General features: G+C 40.6%; 1 protein-coding gene across 2 annotated transcripts in view; it reads right to left on the bottom strand.

Annotated features, from left to right (window-relative positions):
- LOC122563313 (bile acid receptor-like) overlaps window positions 1-19,705 on the bottom strand; it is a 156,689-nt gene that overhangs the window by 50,055 nt on the left and 86,929 nt on the right. For both annotated transcript variants that reach the window (XM_087973718.1, XM_043717027.2), the window contains 2 exons: window positions 4,116-4,478; window positions 2,396-2,536 (listed from right to left, as the gene is read on the bottom strand). In XM_087973718.1, the coding sequence (XP_087829844.1) occupies window positions 2,396-2,536; window positions 4,116-4,478 (504 nt within the window). The remainder of the gene's footprint in view (window positions 1-2,395; window positions 2,537-4,115; window positions 4,479-19,705) is intronic.

Genomic DNA, 19,705 nt, shown 5'->3' with positions numbered 1-19,705 from the left:
GAGGTGAGGGGGGAGGTGTGGACGCAAGTTTTGCACTTCTTGCGCTTGCAGGGGAAGGTGTCGGGAGTGGAGGTTGGGTTGGTGGGGGGTGTGGACCTGACGAGGGAGTCGTGGAGGGAGTGGTCTCTCCAGAACGCTGATAGGGGTGGGAAGGGAAATATATCCCTGGTGGTGGGGTTTGTTTGGAGGTGGCGGAAATGACGGTGGATGATACGATGTATCCGGAGGTTGGTGGGGTGGAAGGTGAGGACCAGTGGGTTTCTGTCCTGGTGGCGATTGGAGGGGGTGGGGTTCAAGGGCAGAGGTGTGGGAAGAGGAGGAGATGCGGTGGAGAGCATTGTCGACCACGTCGGAGGGGAAATTGCGGTCTTTGAAGAAGGAGGCCATTTGGGTTGTTTGGTGCCACTACCGTAGCAGGTCAGGCAGCATCCAAGGAGCAGGAGAATCGATGTTTCGGGCATGAGCCCTTCTTCAGGCTAGCAACTTACTCTGGGCAATTTTCACTGTACACTTACAGAGTCATAGAGATGTACAGCATGGAAACAGACCCTTTGGTCCAACTTGTCCCTGTTGACCAGATATCCCAACCCAATCTAGTCCCACCTGCCAGCACCTGGCCCATATCCCTCCAAACCCTTCCTATTCATATACCTATCCAGATGCCTTTTAAATGTTGCAATTGTATTAGCGTCCACCATTTCATCTGGCAGTTCATTCCATACATGTACCACCCTCTGCGTGAAAAAGTTGCCCCTTAGGTCTCTTTTATATCTTTCCTCTCTCACTCTAAACCTAAGCCCTCTATGTTCTGGACTCCCCGACCCCAGGGAAAAGACTTTACCTATTTATTCTATCCATGCCCCTTGTGATTTTATAAACCTCTATAAGGTCACCCCTCAGCTTCCAATGCTCCAGGGAAAACAGTCCTACCTATTCAACCTCTCCATATAGCTCAAATCCTCCAATCCTGACAACACCCTTGTAAATCGTTTTTGAACCCTTTCAAGTTTCACAACATCTTTCTGATAGGAAGGAAACCAGAATTGCACGCAATATTCCAACAGTGGCCTAACTAATGCCCTGTACAGCTGCAACATGACCTCCCAACTCCTGTACTCAATATACTGACCAATAAAGGAAAGCATACCAAATGCCTTCTTCACTAACCTATCTACCTGTGACTCCATTTCAAGGAGCTATGAACCTGCACTCCAAGGTCTCTTTGTTCACCAACACTCCCCAGGACCTTACCATTAAGTGTATAAGTCCTGCTAAGATTTGCTTTCCAAAAATGCAGCGCCTTGCATTTATCTAAATTAAACACCATCTGCCACTTCTCATCCCATTGGCCCATCTGATCAAGATCCTGTTGTAATCTGAGGTCACCTTCTTCACTGGACGCTACTCTTCCAATTATTAAAACAAATTGCAAAGTTATGGTCTGGGCTGCCTGCTTAAGAATATTTTGAGTGGTCTGGCCTAGTACATAAAATTTGTTTTCTCAGAAGATTTGTAAGATCTTAGTCAGATAGCAGTGTTTTTGAAATTGTTTCTCAATGATTATTTTCTTTTCATAATAATTTTAAGAGAATCTCAAGGGCTTTCCAGTGTTATTAAAAGGCTCAAGAATACTAAACATTGTGAATACTTGGTGAGTGGTAATGGTGGGTGATGGCATATCGGAAGAATAAAGGAAATGGAGCAGGTGAAAAATGAAGTGGGGATCTTTGGGGCATGCTATGACCTAGGGTGTGGGGAAGGTATGGGAGTGAAGAGGGTCATGGGAAATGAGGGTAGTGAGGGAGGTAGAGGTATATGGGGTTCACACTCAGCCAGAGAACAAGGCCAGAGTCCTAGGGAATAGAGACAAGTTTTCGAGCATGAATATTTCAGGCTCCATCTACATCCATTTCTACCTTGAACAGGCTATGGAGGCCACACCCCTGGCTCCAGTTTGTCCCTACTCCCCCACCCTACTATTAAAGTGGCACTGTTGGGCAGGAGGCAGGAGCATGTTGTTGGAAATGGCACACCATTGGATACCACTGAATAACAAAAATCTACAAATCTGCAAAGTTAAAACTGACATGTATTTTAGCATCAAATGCAATTTACAGAAAAATTTCAAACTCCTTTCATGATTTACTTTAAATGTGTTTATAACTTCTATTCCAAAAGAACAGGCTCTAATATTTTTAAAAGCTAAAAACTGTATGCCCTCAACCAGCAGAAATGATTTCTCTTTATTTGTCCTACCAATTCCTCTTAATATCTTGAAAACTTTAATGAAAGAATCTCTGAACCTTCAAAATTCAAGTTGGTGCCAATGGAATATCAGAAAACTATGGTTGTTATAGTTTTATGACTTTTTTTTGTGTGTATCTTAATTACTTACATTCTGCCAGCATTCCTACTGCTTTGCATTTCTTCAGTCGACATTCCTGACATTTCCTCCTCATGTACATATCCATTTCACAATTCCCACCAGTCTTACATTTATACACAGCATTCTTGGTGATACTCCTGCGGAAGAATCCTAGTTGGAAAATGAGACAATCTCACATAAATGGTTAATTACTTAAGTAGGCCAATCTTTCGTTCCTCTTTTTTAACTAATTTGTGACTTTTTTTTCTCCTTTCTGTTTTGAAATCCCCCTGTATCTTTATGAAAATCAGAGAACAGAGCAAAATATGTTTATCAGATCAAATCTAATGATATTACAAATGATTTACCTCCCAATTGAAAAGCACAGAATTAAAAATTTAGTAGTAATTTATGAATGGCAAACAATTGGGTGCAGGAATGTCATTGTAACATTAAAAATGAGTAGGTAGTATAATTTTGTTTCATTGGCTATTTTTTAATATGCACGTGTGCAAGATTCAGTCCAACATAACAGTGTCCCAAGAATGGTTGTTAGGCAATCACCATAATACAAAAGTTGTTTAATAAACCTACTGAGAAGATCCAATATAGTCAGGCTGTTTATTTTCCCTGATTCTTTATTACTTCAGCTGTTACATAAGTTCTCATTAGTGTTTCTGACAACTGTTTTAATGTTTCATTTACCTTATAGCCATCAAATTTTGTCAGCAATAATTTCCCAATAAATCATCCTTCTGCTACGCTTTGGTGCCACTCTAGCTTACTGAGTTGCCCTCTCACCTCTGAATCATGAGGTTGCAAATTCAAGTCTTGCTTTTGAACATGAGCTCAAAAATCAAAGCTAATAGTACAGCACAATGTGGAGGGAATGCTGTGTTTTCTTTCAATTGATACATTAAACCAAGTCTACATTCTCAGTTGGACATATGGTATGTTGAACAAGAACAGATTAAATATTGTCAGTATTCTAACCAATGTGTATCGCCCAACCAATATCGTAGAAGCAGATTAATACATTTGTGGGAACCTGCTATACAGGTTCACACAGGTCTGGGTTTCACACTAGACAATAGTGGCAATACAATTCAAAAGTACTTCATGCAATGTATTTTGAGTATTTTGAAGCTCTGAAAGGAGCCAGTTTCCTTATGTTCTTCTATAGATAGAAGAAGAAGATCAATGGAAGGACTTCAGACAGATTAGTCCACACTATCAATGTTCTATACCGACCAATGACAATCTCACCTCCCCTCAGAATAGAGGTGCACATCCTAGCTGTCTGAACATTTGGTTGTGGAGGCGACAATTCATAATAGAGTCCTCTGCTGTGTGTAGCCAATCAATAAAAGAAGTAGTACAGACTGCATAAAGCAATCATATAGACATGCAGCAGAAATATGTGTACTTCCTGAATCACAATTTACTTCCTGAAACACCATGATCTTCACATCCAATTTCTAAGGTTATCAAATTTGAACATGATTTAGGACTGTTTTTTTTAATAGTTGTTGCAGTTACAAAATAGTAATAAGTATTTGATAGTATACTTAAATTATGAAACATAGTTCTTATTATGTACAATATTGCATACTTTTAAATCTGAAAATCTTCAAATTATATACAATTGTTCATACTATGTGTGAAAACTCTATTACAGTCATGAATCCAGACATATCTCATGAATGATAAATGAAGATAAAACATTGTGACATGTAAATGGCATTCTTACCTTTGCATCCTTCACAGGTTAGTGCATTATAGTGATACCCAGAGGCTTTGTCTCCACACACCACACACAGCTCCTCCTCACCCTTTATTCGCAAAGATGAATGATTGAGTCGAGGTCTTTTCATTACAGGTATTCCTGTATCAGCATCACTGGGGCCCAGGAACTGTGATTTGTTTAATTCATACGAGTTAGGTGAATAATGCCCTTCAGCTGAATACTGCGGATAATAATTGTGGGCAGAATAATGTGTTTGTGGCTGGGGTGCTGCCATTGGAGAGAATTGCATGCTGGGATACTGGTTGTATGGAGTCATCTGCAGATCTGGATCTTGAAGTGGATAGCTGATCTGATCTGTCAGAACTTCTGCATTTAAAACAAACTAGAAATTATTGTTTGGTAATAAATCTTAACATGAATCTATTAGTATTTCCACTGAAGCTATTCACAATCATCAACTTAAAGGGAAGTAATTGTTATTTCAGTGGAAATGTCATAGTGATGCAAAATTTTGGTATCATTGATTTTAGAGAAAACAGCTTACTAAATAAAAAAACAAAAGGCTATCTTTATAATGACGCATATTCAGCATTGGTTAATAAACAGCACAATGTACAACAGCAATAAGATACTTCATTTCCTGGCACAGCATGGTCATAATGGTGCTGGACTAGTCATCAAGACGCCTGAACCTATACACTGGGAAAATGAGAATGATCAACTATTTTAGTTCCAGTCAAGAAAACATGGAATCATTCCACCTGACTGTTTAATCGAGGCAGGCAAACTGTTGATTTGGAGTGGGGGAGGAACAGTTGAGAGTTTGGAAGTGTCCCTCAAACTGCACCAATCAGATTGAAGGCTGCTTAAAGCTACCCCTTGCTGTTGCTTCTGAACCCCATGATCCAGCCTCCACAGGACCACCACCCTGTGGGAACCACTCTCCCCAAAATTTCACTTACCTGTCCTGTGGAAAATTCTCCATCCTGGGAGTACTGTACATTCAGCAGCCACAGTTTCCACTGTGATGCTGCTGAGTTTGAGGCCAAAGCTGCCATGGCCAGCAGTTTTTGGTGGCCAGGACTTCCTCATCCCAGGCATAGACTCTGATAGAACTCCCTCTGGTAACCAATTGGATTATGATTGTTGGAAGATTAAATGGCTTTTACATCTTGACAAGTCATGGACTGATTTCTTCCAATGTCTGGAGATACCAGCTATGCTCTGGAGTTGCACCATACCAGTTAAACCATACCAGTAAGTAAATGAGTTGGGTTTATACAACAAGTGATGATAGTTTCGTTGCTACTATTAATGAGTTAGGTTTTATAATCCCAGGTTTATTAATTAAATTTAAATTCCACCAACTGCCATATCACCAGACAATTAGTTTGGGCTTTTAGATTACCAGACTAATGATATCACCACTTCACCATCATCTTTCCCAGCCTCTAACTACCCTCTGAAATAGCCTTGCAGTCACTCTGTTGTACCAAATCACTAATGAAATATTGAATAAGAATAAAATTAAATGGACTACGCAACAGTAACTTATGGACTGGAAAGGTCAGAGGCACAGCCTGCAAAATCTTTCTCACTAACATCGGAAGACTTATGTCACAATGAGAAGAACTGACATATCGACGATGGGCAACAGCCTGAAAAAGTGATGCTCACAGAATCATACATACAGCCAATGTACAGACATCACCATCACCACCCTGGGTAAATACTGTTTCACCAGTAAGACAGACCAACCTGTCAGTGATTTACAGCCGGGATGGAATAGTCCTAAGGGTCTCTAATATTGACTCTGAGCCCCATGACATCTCATTACATTTGGTCAAACATGATGAACTGCCAGAGGAAGTGGTAGATGCAGGTACAGTTACAACTTTTAAAAGACATTTGAATAGGTACATGAATAGGAAATGTTTAGAGGGATATGGGCCAAAAATACAGGCAAGTGGAACTAGTATTGTTTGGGAAACTTAGATTGCATAGACAAGTTGGATTGAAGGGTCTGTTTCCATGCTGTTTGTCTCTATGACTCAGTGATTCTATGAACAAGGAAATCTCCTGCAGTTTACCACTTACTGCATTTCTTTAGCTGAACAATCAATATACCTCCGTGTTCAACATAACTTGGAGGAAGCACTAAGAGAAGCAAAGACAGAATGTAATCTGGGTGGAGAACTTAAATGTCCATCACAAAGATCACATCACTACTGATGGAGCAGGCCAGGTCCTAAAGGCATACTTGTTGGTGACTTGAGGCAAGTGGTGTGAGGATGAAAATAAAGGAGAAACCTACTTCAATTGTCCTCATCAAACTGCTTGTCACAGATGCATGTATCCATTACAGTATTAGTAAGAGTAACCACTGCACAATCCTTCACAGTGAGGACGCCATCAGTCTTGCTGTGCAACCTTATCATTGTAATTAATTGGATAGTTTCCAAACAAATCTAGCAGCTGAAAACTGAACACCCATGAGATGCTATGAGCTGTCAGCAGCAGCAGAATTGTATTCAATCCTAGTCCAGAAACTCATGGCTCAGCATATCCTTCACTTTACCATCATTATTAGGTCAGGTGACCAACCAGTGTTCACAAAGGAGTGTCTGGAACAGCAACAGACATACCTAAAAATAAAATGTAAACCTGGTGATAAAATGCTAGGCAAATCTGGTTTATGACCACCCAGTCAGTGTATTCTTGATCATTAGGTAAGTAATGCAAGGTGCCCTTCTCAGCACTATCAAACAGCACATACTCAACAGTAACCTGCTCATTGATGCTTATTTTGGGTTCAACAGTGTCTTGGTCCAATCATCGACATAGAAATTGAATTCCAAAGGTGAGGAGAGAGCGACAGCCTTGACATCAAGTCAGTATTTGACTCAGTTTGGCTTCAAGAAGCACAAGTAGAATTTGAGCCAATAGGAATCTGTGAAAACTTTCCTCTGGCTGCAAAGTATAAAGCAAGATGGTTGAGATAAGGTTAAGGTTAGGGTTAGGGCAAGGGTTAGTTTTAGCTGTTGGCAGTCCACCATCTCAGTCTCCCTGCTAAAGGAGTTCCCATACAATGAAGTATGTCCTGGGCCTAATCACCTTCAGCTTTTCTATCAATGATCTGAACATCTTTGGCTAGGCTAGCATTTATTATCCATCCCTAATAGCCCATGATGCAATTAAGAAGCAACTACATTGTTGTAAGTCTGGAGACATATGTGGGTCAGACTAGGTAAAGACCAATTACCTTCCCGAAAGGACATTAATGAACCAGATGGATTTTTATGACAATCAACAATAATTTCATTGTCAACATTATATGATTAATTCCAGTTTTATTACTGACTTCAAATTCCAACATCTGCCTAATGGGATTCAAGCAGGGGACCCCAGAACCTTACTTGTCTCTGGATTAATAGTCTAGCAATAATACCAATAGGCCATCACTTCACCCTCATTAGCTTAGCTATTTGCTACCCTACTGCCACATTCATTAACTTCACCACCATTGCTGCAACATTAGCGCAGTGTGTAACTCTACAAGATGCAGCTATCAATCAGGTTCCTTTGACATCACATTCAAATCCCACAACTTCTATCATAAAGAATGACGAGGCTAACAGGCACATTGAAACCACTACTCGTAATTTCCCTTTCAAGTCATACCTCATCCTCAGCTGGAGCTATATTCCAGCTTGGTCACTGTAACTTGGTCAAATTTCTGAAACTTCCTCCTCAAACACATTATGATTCTTCTTACCCCACATGGATCATAGCAATTCGAGAAGATGGATTACCACCAGCTGTCCACTAGACATGGACAATAAATGCTGGTTGTACCAGCAGCACCATATTCCATGAAGAAATGAAAAACATTACATGATACGTGAGTGAGATTTCTCATTGTTACTCTTCCATGAAAATTACGTTTTTTGCCAATTAAGTAAAAATGCACAGAAATTATATATGTATTCCTATATTAAAGAACACTTATTAGAAGCGATATCAGGCAGTTGTGACACACCTGCAGTAATGGTCAAACTCTTCTCAAGCATCCATGAAGTTAGTTAACTGGAATAAATGATGTAATGTATGTTGATCCAGCTGTGGAGTGTATAGTTTTGTTAGATAATATTCAAAAATAAGCAAGATCATCAGGTTAATTTCTCTTTGTCTCACGTTCTAAAATGACTATGTTCAGGGATCCATCACTTGTTCCACTTCAATTGAAATGCCTTGGGATCTTTTATCAGGCTCTACAGAGTTCAAATTTAATACAGACACGAAACAAGACCAAGTGACATCATGATTGTACTTTTCTTTTCTGTGTGTCTATTGATCACAGGCCAGATACTATCAGTCCCTATTTAAAGTAACTGCTTCAATTCATTAGAAGTTTTGATGTTGGAAACATGATTGGCTTTTCTGACCTGTGGCCCAGTTTGTGGAACTCTGTGTTTTAAACAACATCTGCAAATTTATTTTGTAATTTCCCAATACCCACATCTTTGGAGGAAGAGGAGGAGTCCCCATTTTGGATGCTGAAGAGCCCAAAATCAGCAGAGGTAGAGAGATACATGGAAAAAAAATTCATCCCCAGAAGACCTTCTTACATCCATCTTCTGAATATGGAGGTGCTGTTCCTTCACTGCCTCAAGTTCAGCAGAGAGATTGTCTGTGGAATTTTGCTCATTCTTCAGCCATATTTGAGGCTGGTTACTATGGCCTGAACTTTAATTACTTAAGCGATATCAGGGAGCTTTGACAAAAATAATCCCAATATCTGCTAGTTTGCATGGATCAATACATTGACAAAATGTTTTTGCACTATTTTCCAACCTGACTAAACATAGTCACTTCCACAGGGAGCCACAGAACCACCAGCTAAGAGCTTTTATTCCAGATGGCCGGGTTTCCAACAAGTGCCCTTTCTATGTCCTCCTTAAATGAATTGAGAAAAGACTTCTGATGTTTTAACGTTCAAGTCATGTGTAACCATCAATTCAAGATAATAGTGGAGTATCTCAAAATAAAGATACGGAGTGAAGTAATCTTATTCAAAATAAATGGGATAATATGTATCAATAAAATAGCAGAGTAAATTCATTTATGTTAAACATTCATCTGTAATTGTCAATAATTCCTAATGGTTTAATTTCTTGCATGAGATATAAAATCTATTGTACTCTTCAATTTTTTTTGTGGCACATGGACATTGTTGCCTGGCCAGCATTTACTTATTGTTGAGAAGGGGGTGGTGAGCTGCCTTCTTGAACCACTGTAGGTTCTATGCTGTAGTTACTCACAACACCTTGAGGGAGAAAATTCTAGGATCTTGACCCAGTGACACTAAAGTGATATATTTCCAAGTCAGGATGGTGAATAGCTTGGAGAGGAACTTGTAGGTGGTGTCCCCATGTATATGCTGCCCTTGTCCTTATAAATGGAAGTGGTTATAGGTTTGGAAAGGTATGTCAGTGCATCTTTGGTGCATTTCTGTAGTACATCTTATAAATGGTACACACTGCTGCTACTGAACTTTGGTGGAAGATTTAGGGTCAGGGAGAAAGTGGACATTTGTGGATGTGATGCCAATCAAGTGAGCTGCTTTATCCTGGATAGTGTCAAGCTCTATGTTGCTGGAGCTGCACTAATGAAAGAAATTCAGGAGTATTCCATCATATTCCTGGCTTGTGCTTTGTCAATGCTGGACTGGCTTTGGCGAGTCAGGAGATGATTTACTGGCTGCAGCATTCTTAGCCTTTGACCTGCTGTTATAGTCACTGTATTTGTATGGTGTGTCCAGTTGATTTTCTGGTCAATGATAACCCTAGGATGTTAATAGTGAGGGATTTCAGTGATGGTAACACCATTGAATATCAAGGGACAGGGGTTAGATTGTCTCTTAATGGAGATGGTAATTGCGAGGCATTTGTATGGTGTGAATGTTACTTGCAACTTGTCATCACAAGCCTGGAAATTGGCTCAGACTACTCCAGTAAGCTTTTTAATTGTTTATCACAATTCATGACTGGATGTGGCAAGACTGCAGGGCTTAGATCTGATCTGTTGGTTGTGACATCACTTAGCTCTGTTTATCACTTGTTGCTTACGTCCCATGAAGGCCAAACAAGGTGAGGCAGATTTTATTTCTTGGAGGACATTAATGAGCCAGATAGGTTTTCTGACAATCAACAATGGTTTCATGGTCATTATAATTCTGGCTTTTTTTTTATTGAATTCAAATTCCATCATTTGCCCTCGTGGGATTCAAAAGCAGCTCCCTAGAACATTAGCTGAGTTTCTGAATTAAGAACCTAGCAATAATACTGCTAGGCCATCACCTCCCTGATCACTCAATAAAAACAAATTACAGGAATGGGAGAATGAATCTGAAAAGAAAACCTTCTATCTTTACTTGGTCTAGCATGATGTGACTCCACACAGACATTAATATGACAGATCAAAAATAATCCAAGACAATATTGTAAGAATACCTCACAAGAGATTGGACAAGATTTGCTTGAGTTGAGTAATACTCATGTCGCACAGAGCCAGGCATTGATCATCTCCAAGAGAAAATCTAACCCCATTTGCCTTGAACATTCACTGGCATTATAATGACTGATTTCTCCCACCATCAGCATACTTTGTGTTCGCATTGATTAGAAACTGACCTCTATCAACCAGATAAATATTGCATCTACAGTGTAGGTCAGAAGCTGGAAATACTGCAGCAATCAGCTCTTCTCCTGTCTCACCAGTGCCTGTCCACCATCTCCAAGGCATAGGTTGGGGGTCATGGAATATGGTTTACATGCCTAGATGAGTGCAACTCGAACAAAACTCAAGAAGCTCAACATCATCCAGGACACAGCAGCCAGAGTGATCAGTAGCCATTTCCAATACGTGAAATATTCACTCTCCCCACTATCAGTAGCAGTGTGTAGCATCTATAAAATGCAAGAACCCACCAAGGCTCCTTTCACAGTTAATTCCAAAATGCAGCCTCTAAAATCTGGAAGGACAAGTACTGCAGATATATGGGCACATCAGCACCTGCAAGTTTCCCTCCAAGCCAGTAAATATCTAGACTTTCAAATACATCACTGTTCCTTCAGTGTTGCTGGGTGAACAACTTACAATTCACTCCCTAACAATATTTTATGCTGATCTACACCACATTGTCTTGTCAGTTTAAGGAGTTGGCTCTCCATCACTTTCTCAAGGATAGTTATGGGTGGGCAACAGATGCTGGTCTTACCAACAATGATTGTCTCTCCTGAGTGAACATAACAAAAATGATAATCATTTTTGAAAGCCAGTTGTTTGCTCATTTCTTCTCAATTTTCTAGGTAGCTTGATGGCTGAATTTGCAATACTGAAATCATGGATATCATCGATCTATCTGCCCAAAGCTCTCCTATGATAGTTCTGTGTTCATACATTTTGACAGCTGTTTTAATTCTATCTCACATAGCAGGATTGAAACCTCAAAAAACTGTGTGAAAACTCATTTGGTCCATTGATATCCCACTCATTTGGAACCAGATTGAGGGGCCGAACTTGCATCTCATCTTCCTATGGTATTTTGTTCCTGTGAAACCCGCATAATTAATTGTGGTTGAAGCAAAGGGTTTTTTTTGATCATCTACCATGCCTGATCTGCATGTTTATCCCTCAGTGACATCACCTGAAGTTGGTTAACATATGTACGGTGATGACTCTGGGCTTTACCTTACCACCACCTCTCTTGACCCCATCACTGTTATAACTTCTCAGATTGTTTGTCCAACATCTAATAGTAAATCAGCAAACATTTCTTGCAACTAACTATTGGAAAAACTGAGGCTATTGTTTTCAATCTGTCACATTTCCCACTTTCAAGCCATTTAGTCCTAAGAACTATAGCTAACTCTTTCTTGAAAATATTTGATGTTTAGGCTTCAACTCTTCCTGTGCTAGAGAATTTCACAAGTAAGGGTCAATTTCTGGAGTTCAAAAGCTCTATTTTTCTTTCTCTTCTGCTTTTAACTGTAACTCAAACTGTTTCATTTCTGCTGACCTTTCCTTACCTCTTGCCTCTAACTCAAGCTGCTTCATTTGCAATTAAATTTTTACCATCTCTACAGATTCTGGTGGTGTTTCCAGCAAGTTTAAATGCTGAGCTACTGCTGAAGTTATCTCTCCCTTCCTCACAGAAGGAACCAGCTCCAAACCCAGCTTGTCTGCTAACTCCTGCAGCTTGGTCTTATTCACCTTTTGAAAAATTTCCAAAGTCACTGCATCCACTTCCAGAAAGCTTTTGGCGACTGAAAGAGCCATTCCTATCCCAAGCTTTGTCAACCTAACCAAACCAACACCTGAAATAAAGACACAAGCACCTACCACTCACTGTTTAAAATCCTGCAAAGAGCCCCCAGTCTGTTATGGACTAGGCCAGACCACTCAAAACATTCTTAAGCAGGCTGCCCAGACCTTAACTTTGCAATTTGTTCCAGTAGTGTACAGTAAAAGTTACCTGGAGTAAGTTAACTAGGTTGACTACCAGGTTTTAAAACAGACAAAAATTTATTCACAAAATTACACAATGAAACACAAAGAACAGAACAAAGAATATCTACAGAACCCAATCTATCCAAACTGTTCTGAATGCAGACAACAGTCCCAATAAACAAACTCCCTTAAATACAGGTCGATGTTAGAAGGGCAGAAGGAGAGAGAGCTTAGCAGCCTGATTCCACTCAGCCCACAGCTGAACTCTCTAACTAGTTCTGGACTGAACTGCTCAGCTAGAGAGCTGCCATGCCCCCTTGACTTATACAGGTTGCTTCTAAAACCATAAAAGCTTTGGCCTAAAGGCTCATCTGTTTACATATAAACAAAAAGTCCTTTCATGTCTGTACCAAGCCCAGCCATTCTGGAGCCCAAAGTGTTTTATGACCCCTCTGAAAAAAAATCGAGGACACAGTATTCTTGAGAAAAGGAACAGCTTTTAGAAAAAAGGACCAGCTTCATGACACCATTAGTTCCACTCACCTCCTTGACAACTGTTTCAGACTGAGCTATACTATCTGAATTCTGTGTAAAATTTGACCCCCCAAGTTAAGTTTACAGCCAAGTATCTGCATCATCATTAATACCATATATCTTCATTTCTGTAACATTGCCCAAGTCTGAACTTGCCTCAGCTCCTTTTCTGCTGGAACTCTTATCCATGCTTTCTTAGCTCTACACTTGACCATTCAACTGCATTCCTGATCAACTTCCACATTCAATTCTGTATGAACTCGAGGTCATCCAAATTGCTGCCTGTGCCCCACTGCATCAAATACAGTACACTCTTGTGTTCCTGTGCTTGTTAAACTACATGTCTCCCAATGAAGCAATGCCTCTATTTTAATAATTTAATCTTTGTTTTCTTATTCCCCCAAAGGACCCCTTCTCCACTCGCTCTTCAAATCTCCTCTGGCTCGATAACCCTCTGAAATATCTGCATCCTCTATTCCAGTCTCCCGAGCATCCTCTGTTTAAGAGTCATTCCAGTATTTTGGTTGCACTTTTAATTATCCTAGACTCTAAATTCTTGAATTCCCTCTCTCCACTTTTCTGTCTCTTCAGCACACTTTCTTTCTTGAAGATGCTCCTTTAAGTCCACCTCTTAAAGCTTTGAATCCAATTTCCTTAATATCTGCTTTTGTGGCTTGGTGTTATATCTTCTTTTGCAGTACCAGTTTGAAGTAAATTTATTCCACTGAAGACACTAACTAAGTATCTATAGCTGTTGTATCTAATGAGGTTGTTGTGAAGATTAATCATGCATCACACCTTGTGTGTATCTTATATCATACCTTGTGTCTATCTTTGTCTAGTGGTTCCCATATGTTGCAGCAGCAACCCCTCACTCATCCTACCATCACTATTGTACTTTTAATTTAAGTTCTTAATTCATGATCATAGTATCTCTATTCTTTAGCCTTGAAGAATCCCTTGCTTTTTACACCTTATTGTAATTGATTATTTAAGAAGAATTTACACGGCTTATAACATAATATTGTACCAGGTATGGGTAGCCTTGGTAGCTTAATGCTTGAAGCTGCAATTACTATGTCAGTCACTCAGACAGGTAATGATGTAAAGAGGCAATACATTTATGAATGTGAGCTTGTACTTCCAATACAGTGTCACCTATGCCACCCACTTGCTATCAGAAGATTTTTGCTTCCCTCCCACTTTGTAAAGTTCCTGGTTGTCAGCAAGTTACCTGCTGCACAGCTGGGCTTTAAATATCCTGCTACCAACAGGAATGCCAGAAAGTTCCATTCGTGGTGAGTACTTCCATTGGTAGAGGTGTGATACACACATGACAAGATAAGCAGCATAAAATTTTATAAGAAAATTTATCAGAAGGAAATTCTCCATGAAACTTCTATGACATTGATACTTAGCTGATGTTTGGTAAAATTCAGCCCGTTTTTAAATACAAGTTTTGTAAATATTAGCAATCTTCCAATATTGTCTATATAGCTTAAAGTGAATGTTCAGAAGCTTTTGAATTGGGAGAACTTTCTGAGTTATAGGATAAAAGTAATGATTCACAGTCAGCTCATGTCCTTATGTCTTGGACACATGCTGGGAGGTGAGAGAAAACTTTTCACATGCCCTTTATAGTAACAGCTGTTTAGTTAAAAATCACACAACACCAGGTTATAGTCCTGGTGGTTTAACTGGAAGCACTCGCTTTCGGAGTGCTGCTCCTTCATCGGGTGTGTGGGATATAGGTAAATTAATGTTACTTCTGCAGTTCTGCAATTCTGCAATTATAATTTCTGATACAAAGTAAATGAACTCACACCAGTGTGTGGTTGTTTCGGCCGGGAACTGAGTCAATAAGAATGGAAACTAGGAGGAAATATATAATTGTTTTTGTATTAGCTAAAAATTGTATGCCAGCATGAAATGTGACTGCAAGACAATGGTAGATATTATGGGCAAATAGATAAGATGTTGTGAGGGGATGAAGTTAGGCCAGATACGCCTAGTAGGTATGAACATCTGTTTCCCACTTTTACAGAGACACAGGAACAAACCCCAATTAAAGAGGTCATAGGGATCAGAGTGGCTTCGGGAGAAGCCCAGATGGAAAGAGTAGATACTGATGAAGAAAGAATATGCCTAACAATGACCTGCAGTGGGATGAGGTCAAATGGCCTTGTGAGGCCAGAAATAAGCATTTTGTCACAGACAAGGCCGGATAAGGCAAGAGATAAACAAGAGTAGGGAAGTGGAGGATGTAAACAGGAGGGGAAACAATGAAATAAGAAAAAAATATGTAGGAACCAAATTATATAAATATCGAGTATTTGTTGAACTCAGTGTGTTTTGTCCCTGCCTTGTGGACATCACACCCACTTGCAAGTGTAAAATAAATGACACTACTGATTCAGATCTTGTCTTGGACTGAAATTATTGAAGTGTGTGAGCATTGTTTCTCACAGGTGGTTGTGGAGTACACAATTGTAAGACACAGAATTTATAGCAAACGTTTACACTATGATGTAACTGAAATTATACATTGAGAAATACCTTGGTTGTTTGTTAAGTGTCTCATGGAAGGTACGTGTTAGAATGGCAGGTACGAGTACCTGTTAGAATGTCCATGTTAGTTTCACTTCTTTCAAATGTAAATCACAAAACTTTTTTTAAAAGTTACATTCTCAGGTTAACTTTAACAATTGGTGTCAGCCCAGATAATATGTTGAAGGTGTTAGCCCCCTGTGTGCTGTTGTCTGTGCCATACTGTTTAGACTGATTCTAATCTAAAAAATGAGTCAACAGGGTTTTACATGAATTCATGCAGTTTTTGAGCAAAGTACAATGTAACTCTGCAAGTACAAATTCACCCCACAAACGTATATGTGTATGTGTGCACGTGTGGGGTTGGGGGGTTGTGAGTGTCTGTGAGAGAGAGTGTTTATGTGCGTGTGTGAATGTAAAGGGGTCTAAGTCTGTGAGAGGGTGCATGTAAGAGTGTGGGAAAGTGTGTGTCTGTAGGAGTGTGAGAGTGTCTGTGTGCGTGTCTGTGTATAGGAGTGCCTGTGTCTGTGTGTGTATGTGCATGTGTGCAGGAGTGTCTGTCTGTGTGTATCATGCAATGGTGGTCACCTGTAATGTGACATGAACCCAAGGTCCCAGTTGAGGCCCTCCCTATGGGTACCGAACTTAGCTATCAGCCTCTGCTCGGCCACTTTTCACTGTTGCCTGTCCTGAAGTCCGCCTTGGAGGATGGTCACCCGAAGGTCCAGGTCGAATGTCCTGGACCACTGAAGTGTTCTCCAACTGGGAGGGAACACTCCTGTCTGTTGATTGTTGTGTGGTGCCCATTCACCCGTTGCCGTAACCTCTGATCAGTTTCACCAATGTACAATGCCTCAGGGCATCCTTGCTTGCAGCATATGAGTTAGACAATGTTGGCTGAGTCACATGAGTACCTGCCACATACATGATGGAAGGTGTCCCCATTTGTAATGGTGGTATCCATGTCCACACTCTGACATGTCTTGCAGCACCTACTGTGACACAGTTATATGGAGTTGTCCTGAGAGCCGGGCAGCTTGCTATGAACAATGATCTGTTTGAGGTTTGGTGGTTGTTTAAAGGCGAGCAGGAGAGGTGTGGGGAAGGTCTTGACGAGGTGCTCATCCTCATTGATAATGTGTTGCAGGCTGTGAAGAACATGGTGTAGTTTTTCGGGCTCCTGAGAAGTACTGAACAACGAAGGGTACCCTGTCGGTTGCAGCTCGTGTCTGTCTCCTGAAGAGGTCATTACAGTTTCTTGCTGTGGCATGTTGGAACTAGCAGTCGATGAGTTGAACATCGTACCTCAATTTTTTGAGGGCATTCCTGAGTACTTCCAGGTGCCTGTCACGTTCCTCCTCATCTGAACACATTCGGTGTACGCGTAGGGCTTGTCCATAGGGGAAAGCTGTTTTGATATGTTTTGGGTGGAAGCTGGAGAAGTGTAGCATTGTAAGGTTGTCTGTGGGTTTGCGGTAGAGTGTGGTGCTGAGGTGCCCATCCTTGATGGAGATGCATGTGTCCAAGAATGAGACAGATAGTAGAGAGTAGTCCATGGTGAGTTTGATGGTGGGATGAAACTTGTTGACATCACTGTGTAGTTTTATTAGTGACTCCTCGCCCTGGGTCCAGAGGAAGAAAATGTCATCAATGTACCTGGTGTATAATGTTGGTTGGAGATCCTGCATAGAGAAGAGGTCCTGTTCAAACCTGTGCATAAAGATTTTGGCATATTGGGGTGCAAATTTGGTCCATGCGTCTGGATGAAGAACTGGTTGTCAAAGGTGAAGACGTTGTGATCGAGGACAAAGCGGATGAGTTGTAGGATGATGTTTGGAGATTGGCAGTTGTTGGTGTTGAGTACCGAGGCGGTTGCTGCAATGGCGTCATTGTGGGGGATGCTGGTGTAGAGTGCTGAAACATCCATTATGATGAGGAATGTTTCCAATTTGCTTGATCCATAGTATTGTGACAGAAGATGGGGATCCCCTGTACAATGGGTTTCAAGATGCCTTCGACATAGCCAGAGATGTTCTCAGATAGGGTCCCATTGCCTGATACGATGGGATGTCCTGGTGTATTGCCTTTGTATATCCTTGGAAGGTAGTAGAAGTCACCTATATGAGAAGTAAATGGGATGAGGGTGTGCAGGGAACTCTGCAGGACTGGATCCAAAGTCCTGATCAATGTGTTAGTTCACACATGTGCTCTTTGGTTGGATCAGCTGGTAGTTGCCTGTGGTGTTCCTGGTTGTTCAGTTGTCTGTACACTTCCTTGCAGTAATCTGTTCTATTCTGAATGATGATGGCTCCTCCTTTATCTGCTGGTTTGATGACAATGTTGTGATTGGTTTTGAGAGCATGGATGGCGTTGCATTGTGAAAGGGTGATGTTTTGCTCTACCTTGTGGGTATGGCTGATGAACCTGGCATTTATATAGTTCTTGACAGTTTGAGCATACATGTCGAGCCCAGGGCAGCGGCCCTCTGCTGGGGTCCAAGTTGACTCCTTCTTTCGACGCTTCTCTACGGATCCCTGTGATGACTGTTTGGTTATAATCTGAAGAACCCACTCATCTGATTGTTTCTAAAGCCAATAATTGCACATTAGCCTTCAAGAATGGCATTCCTGCTGTATAAACAGGATAAGCATCCAGCCCTACTCTTCAAAACAAATTCAATTTGTAGTGTAGCAGCCTGCCAAAATACTATTCATTTTAAAAGAAAGCAGTGCTTGGAAAAATGATATACTGAAATAATTTCAACAATTTTTGACAAACAAGATAAAACACTTCAAATTAAATCACTGAAAAGAGAGCTTGAGTCATCAGAAATAGTTCTAAGCTTAGTTTTGATGATAACATGGAGTCATTAGCTGGTTGAATTATTGAGTCTCACAATGTGAAAACACTGAATAAATATTGTATCAATTAAAATAGATTAATTTTGGGCAGTAATAGTCTTTCAAATTAAAATTCTTAATGACTGGACTATTCAGCCCATCGAGCCAGCCTGCCATGCAATACAATCATGGCTGATCAAACACGACAATGCCCTTTACTTATGCCATCCCCATAAACCTGCATGTCACTGGTAATCAGAGATCTATCAATCTCTACTTAAAATACTCAAAGGCCAAGCTTCTGTAGTCATAGCCACAGAGTCACAGCATGGAAACAGACCCTTCGGTCCAACTCATCCATGCCAACCAGTTATAGAACATCGAACATAGAATATAGAACATATTAAAGTACAGCACAGGACAAGCCCGTTGGCCCACAATGTTGTGCTGAGGATTAGTCTGAATGTAAAATAAAATAACTTAACCTATCCACCCTTCAATTCACTGCTATCCATGTGCATGTCCAGCAGTCGCTTAAATGTCCCTATTGACTCTGCTTCCACCCCCACAGCTGGCAACGCATTCCATTCATTCACAAATCTCTGCATAAAAAACCTTCCTTTAACATCCCCTCTATACCTTTCTCCTAATATCTTAAAACTATGACCCTTTGTGCCAGTCGATCCTGCTCTGGGGAAAAGTCTCTGGCTATTAACTCTATCCATTCCTCTCATTATCTTGTATACCTCTTGTATCCTAAATAACTCTAGTCCCATTTGCCAGCATTTGGCCCATATCCCTCTAAGGCAAAAGTGAGGACTGCAGATGCTGGAAACCAGAGTTTAGATCAGAATGGTGCTGGAAAAGCACAGCAGGTCAGGCAGCATTTCGACATTTCGGGCAAAAGTCCTTCATCAGGGATAGAGGCAGGAAACCTCTAGAGAATCTCTCCACCCTGGAGGCTTCCTGCCTCTATTCCACATGAAGGGCTTTTGCCAGAAACATTGATTTTCCTGCTCCTCAGATGCTGCCTGACCTGCTGTGCTTTTCTAGCACCACTCTGATCTAAACCCATATCCCTCTGAACTCTTCCTATTAAAATACCCACTGAGGTGCATTTTAAATGTTTTAATTATACCAGGTTCCACCACTTCCTCTGGA

The sequence above is a fragment of the Chiloscyllium plagiosum genome, unplaced genomic scaffold (assembly GCF_037043375.1).
Source record: "Chiloscyllium plagiosum isolate Xiang-an unplaced genomic scaffold, Cpla_swu_hap1 HiC_scaffold_26, whole genome shotgun sequence".
Classification (NCBI taxonomy): domain Eukaryota; kingdom Metazoa; phylum Chordata; class Chondrichthyes; order Orectolobiformes; family Hemiscylliidae; genus Chiloscyllium; species Chiloscyllium plagiosum.
Note: the sequence above shows the minus strand (reverse complement) of the source record. Positions and strands in the feature narration are given on the sequence as shown.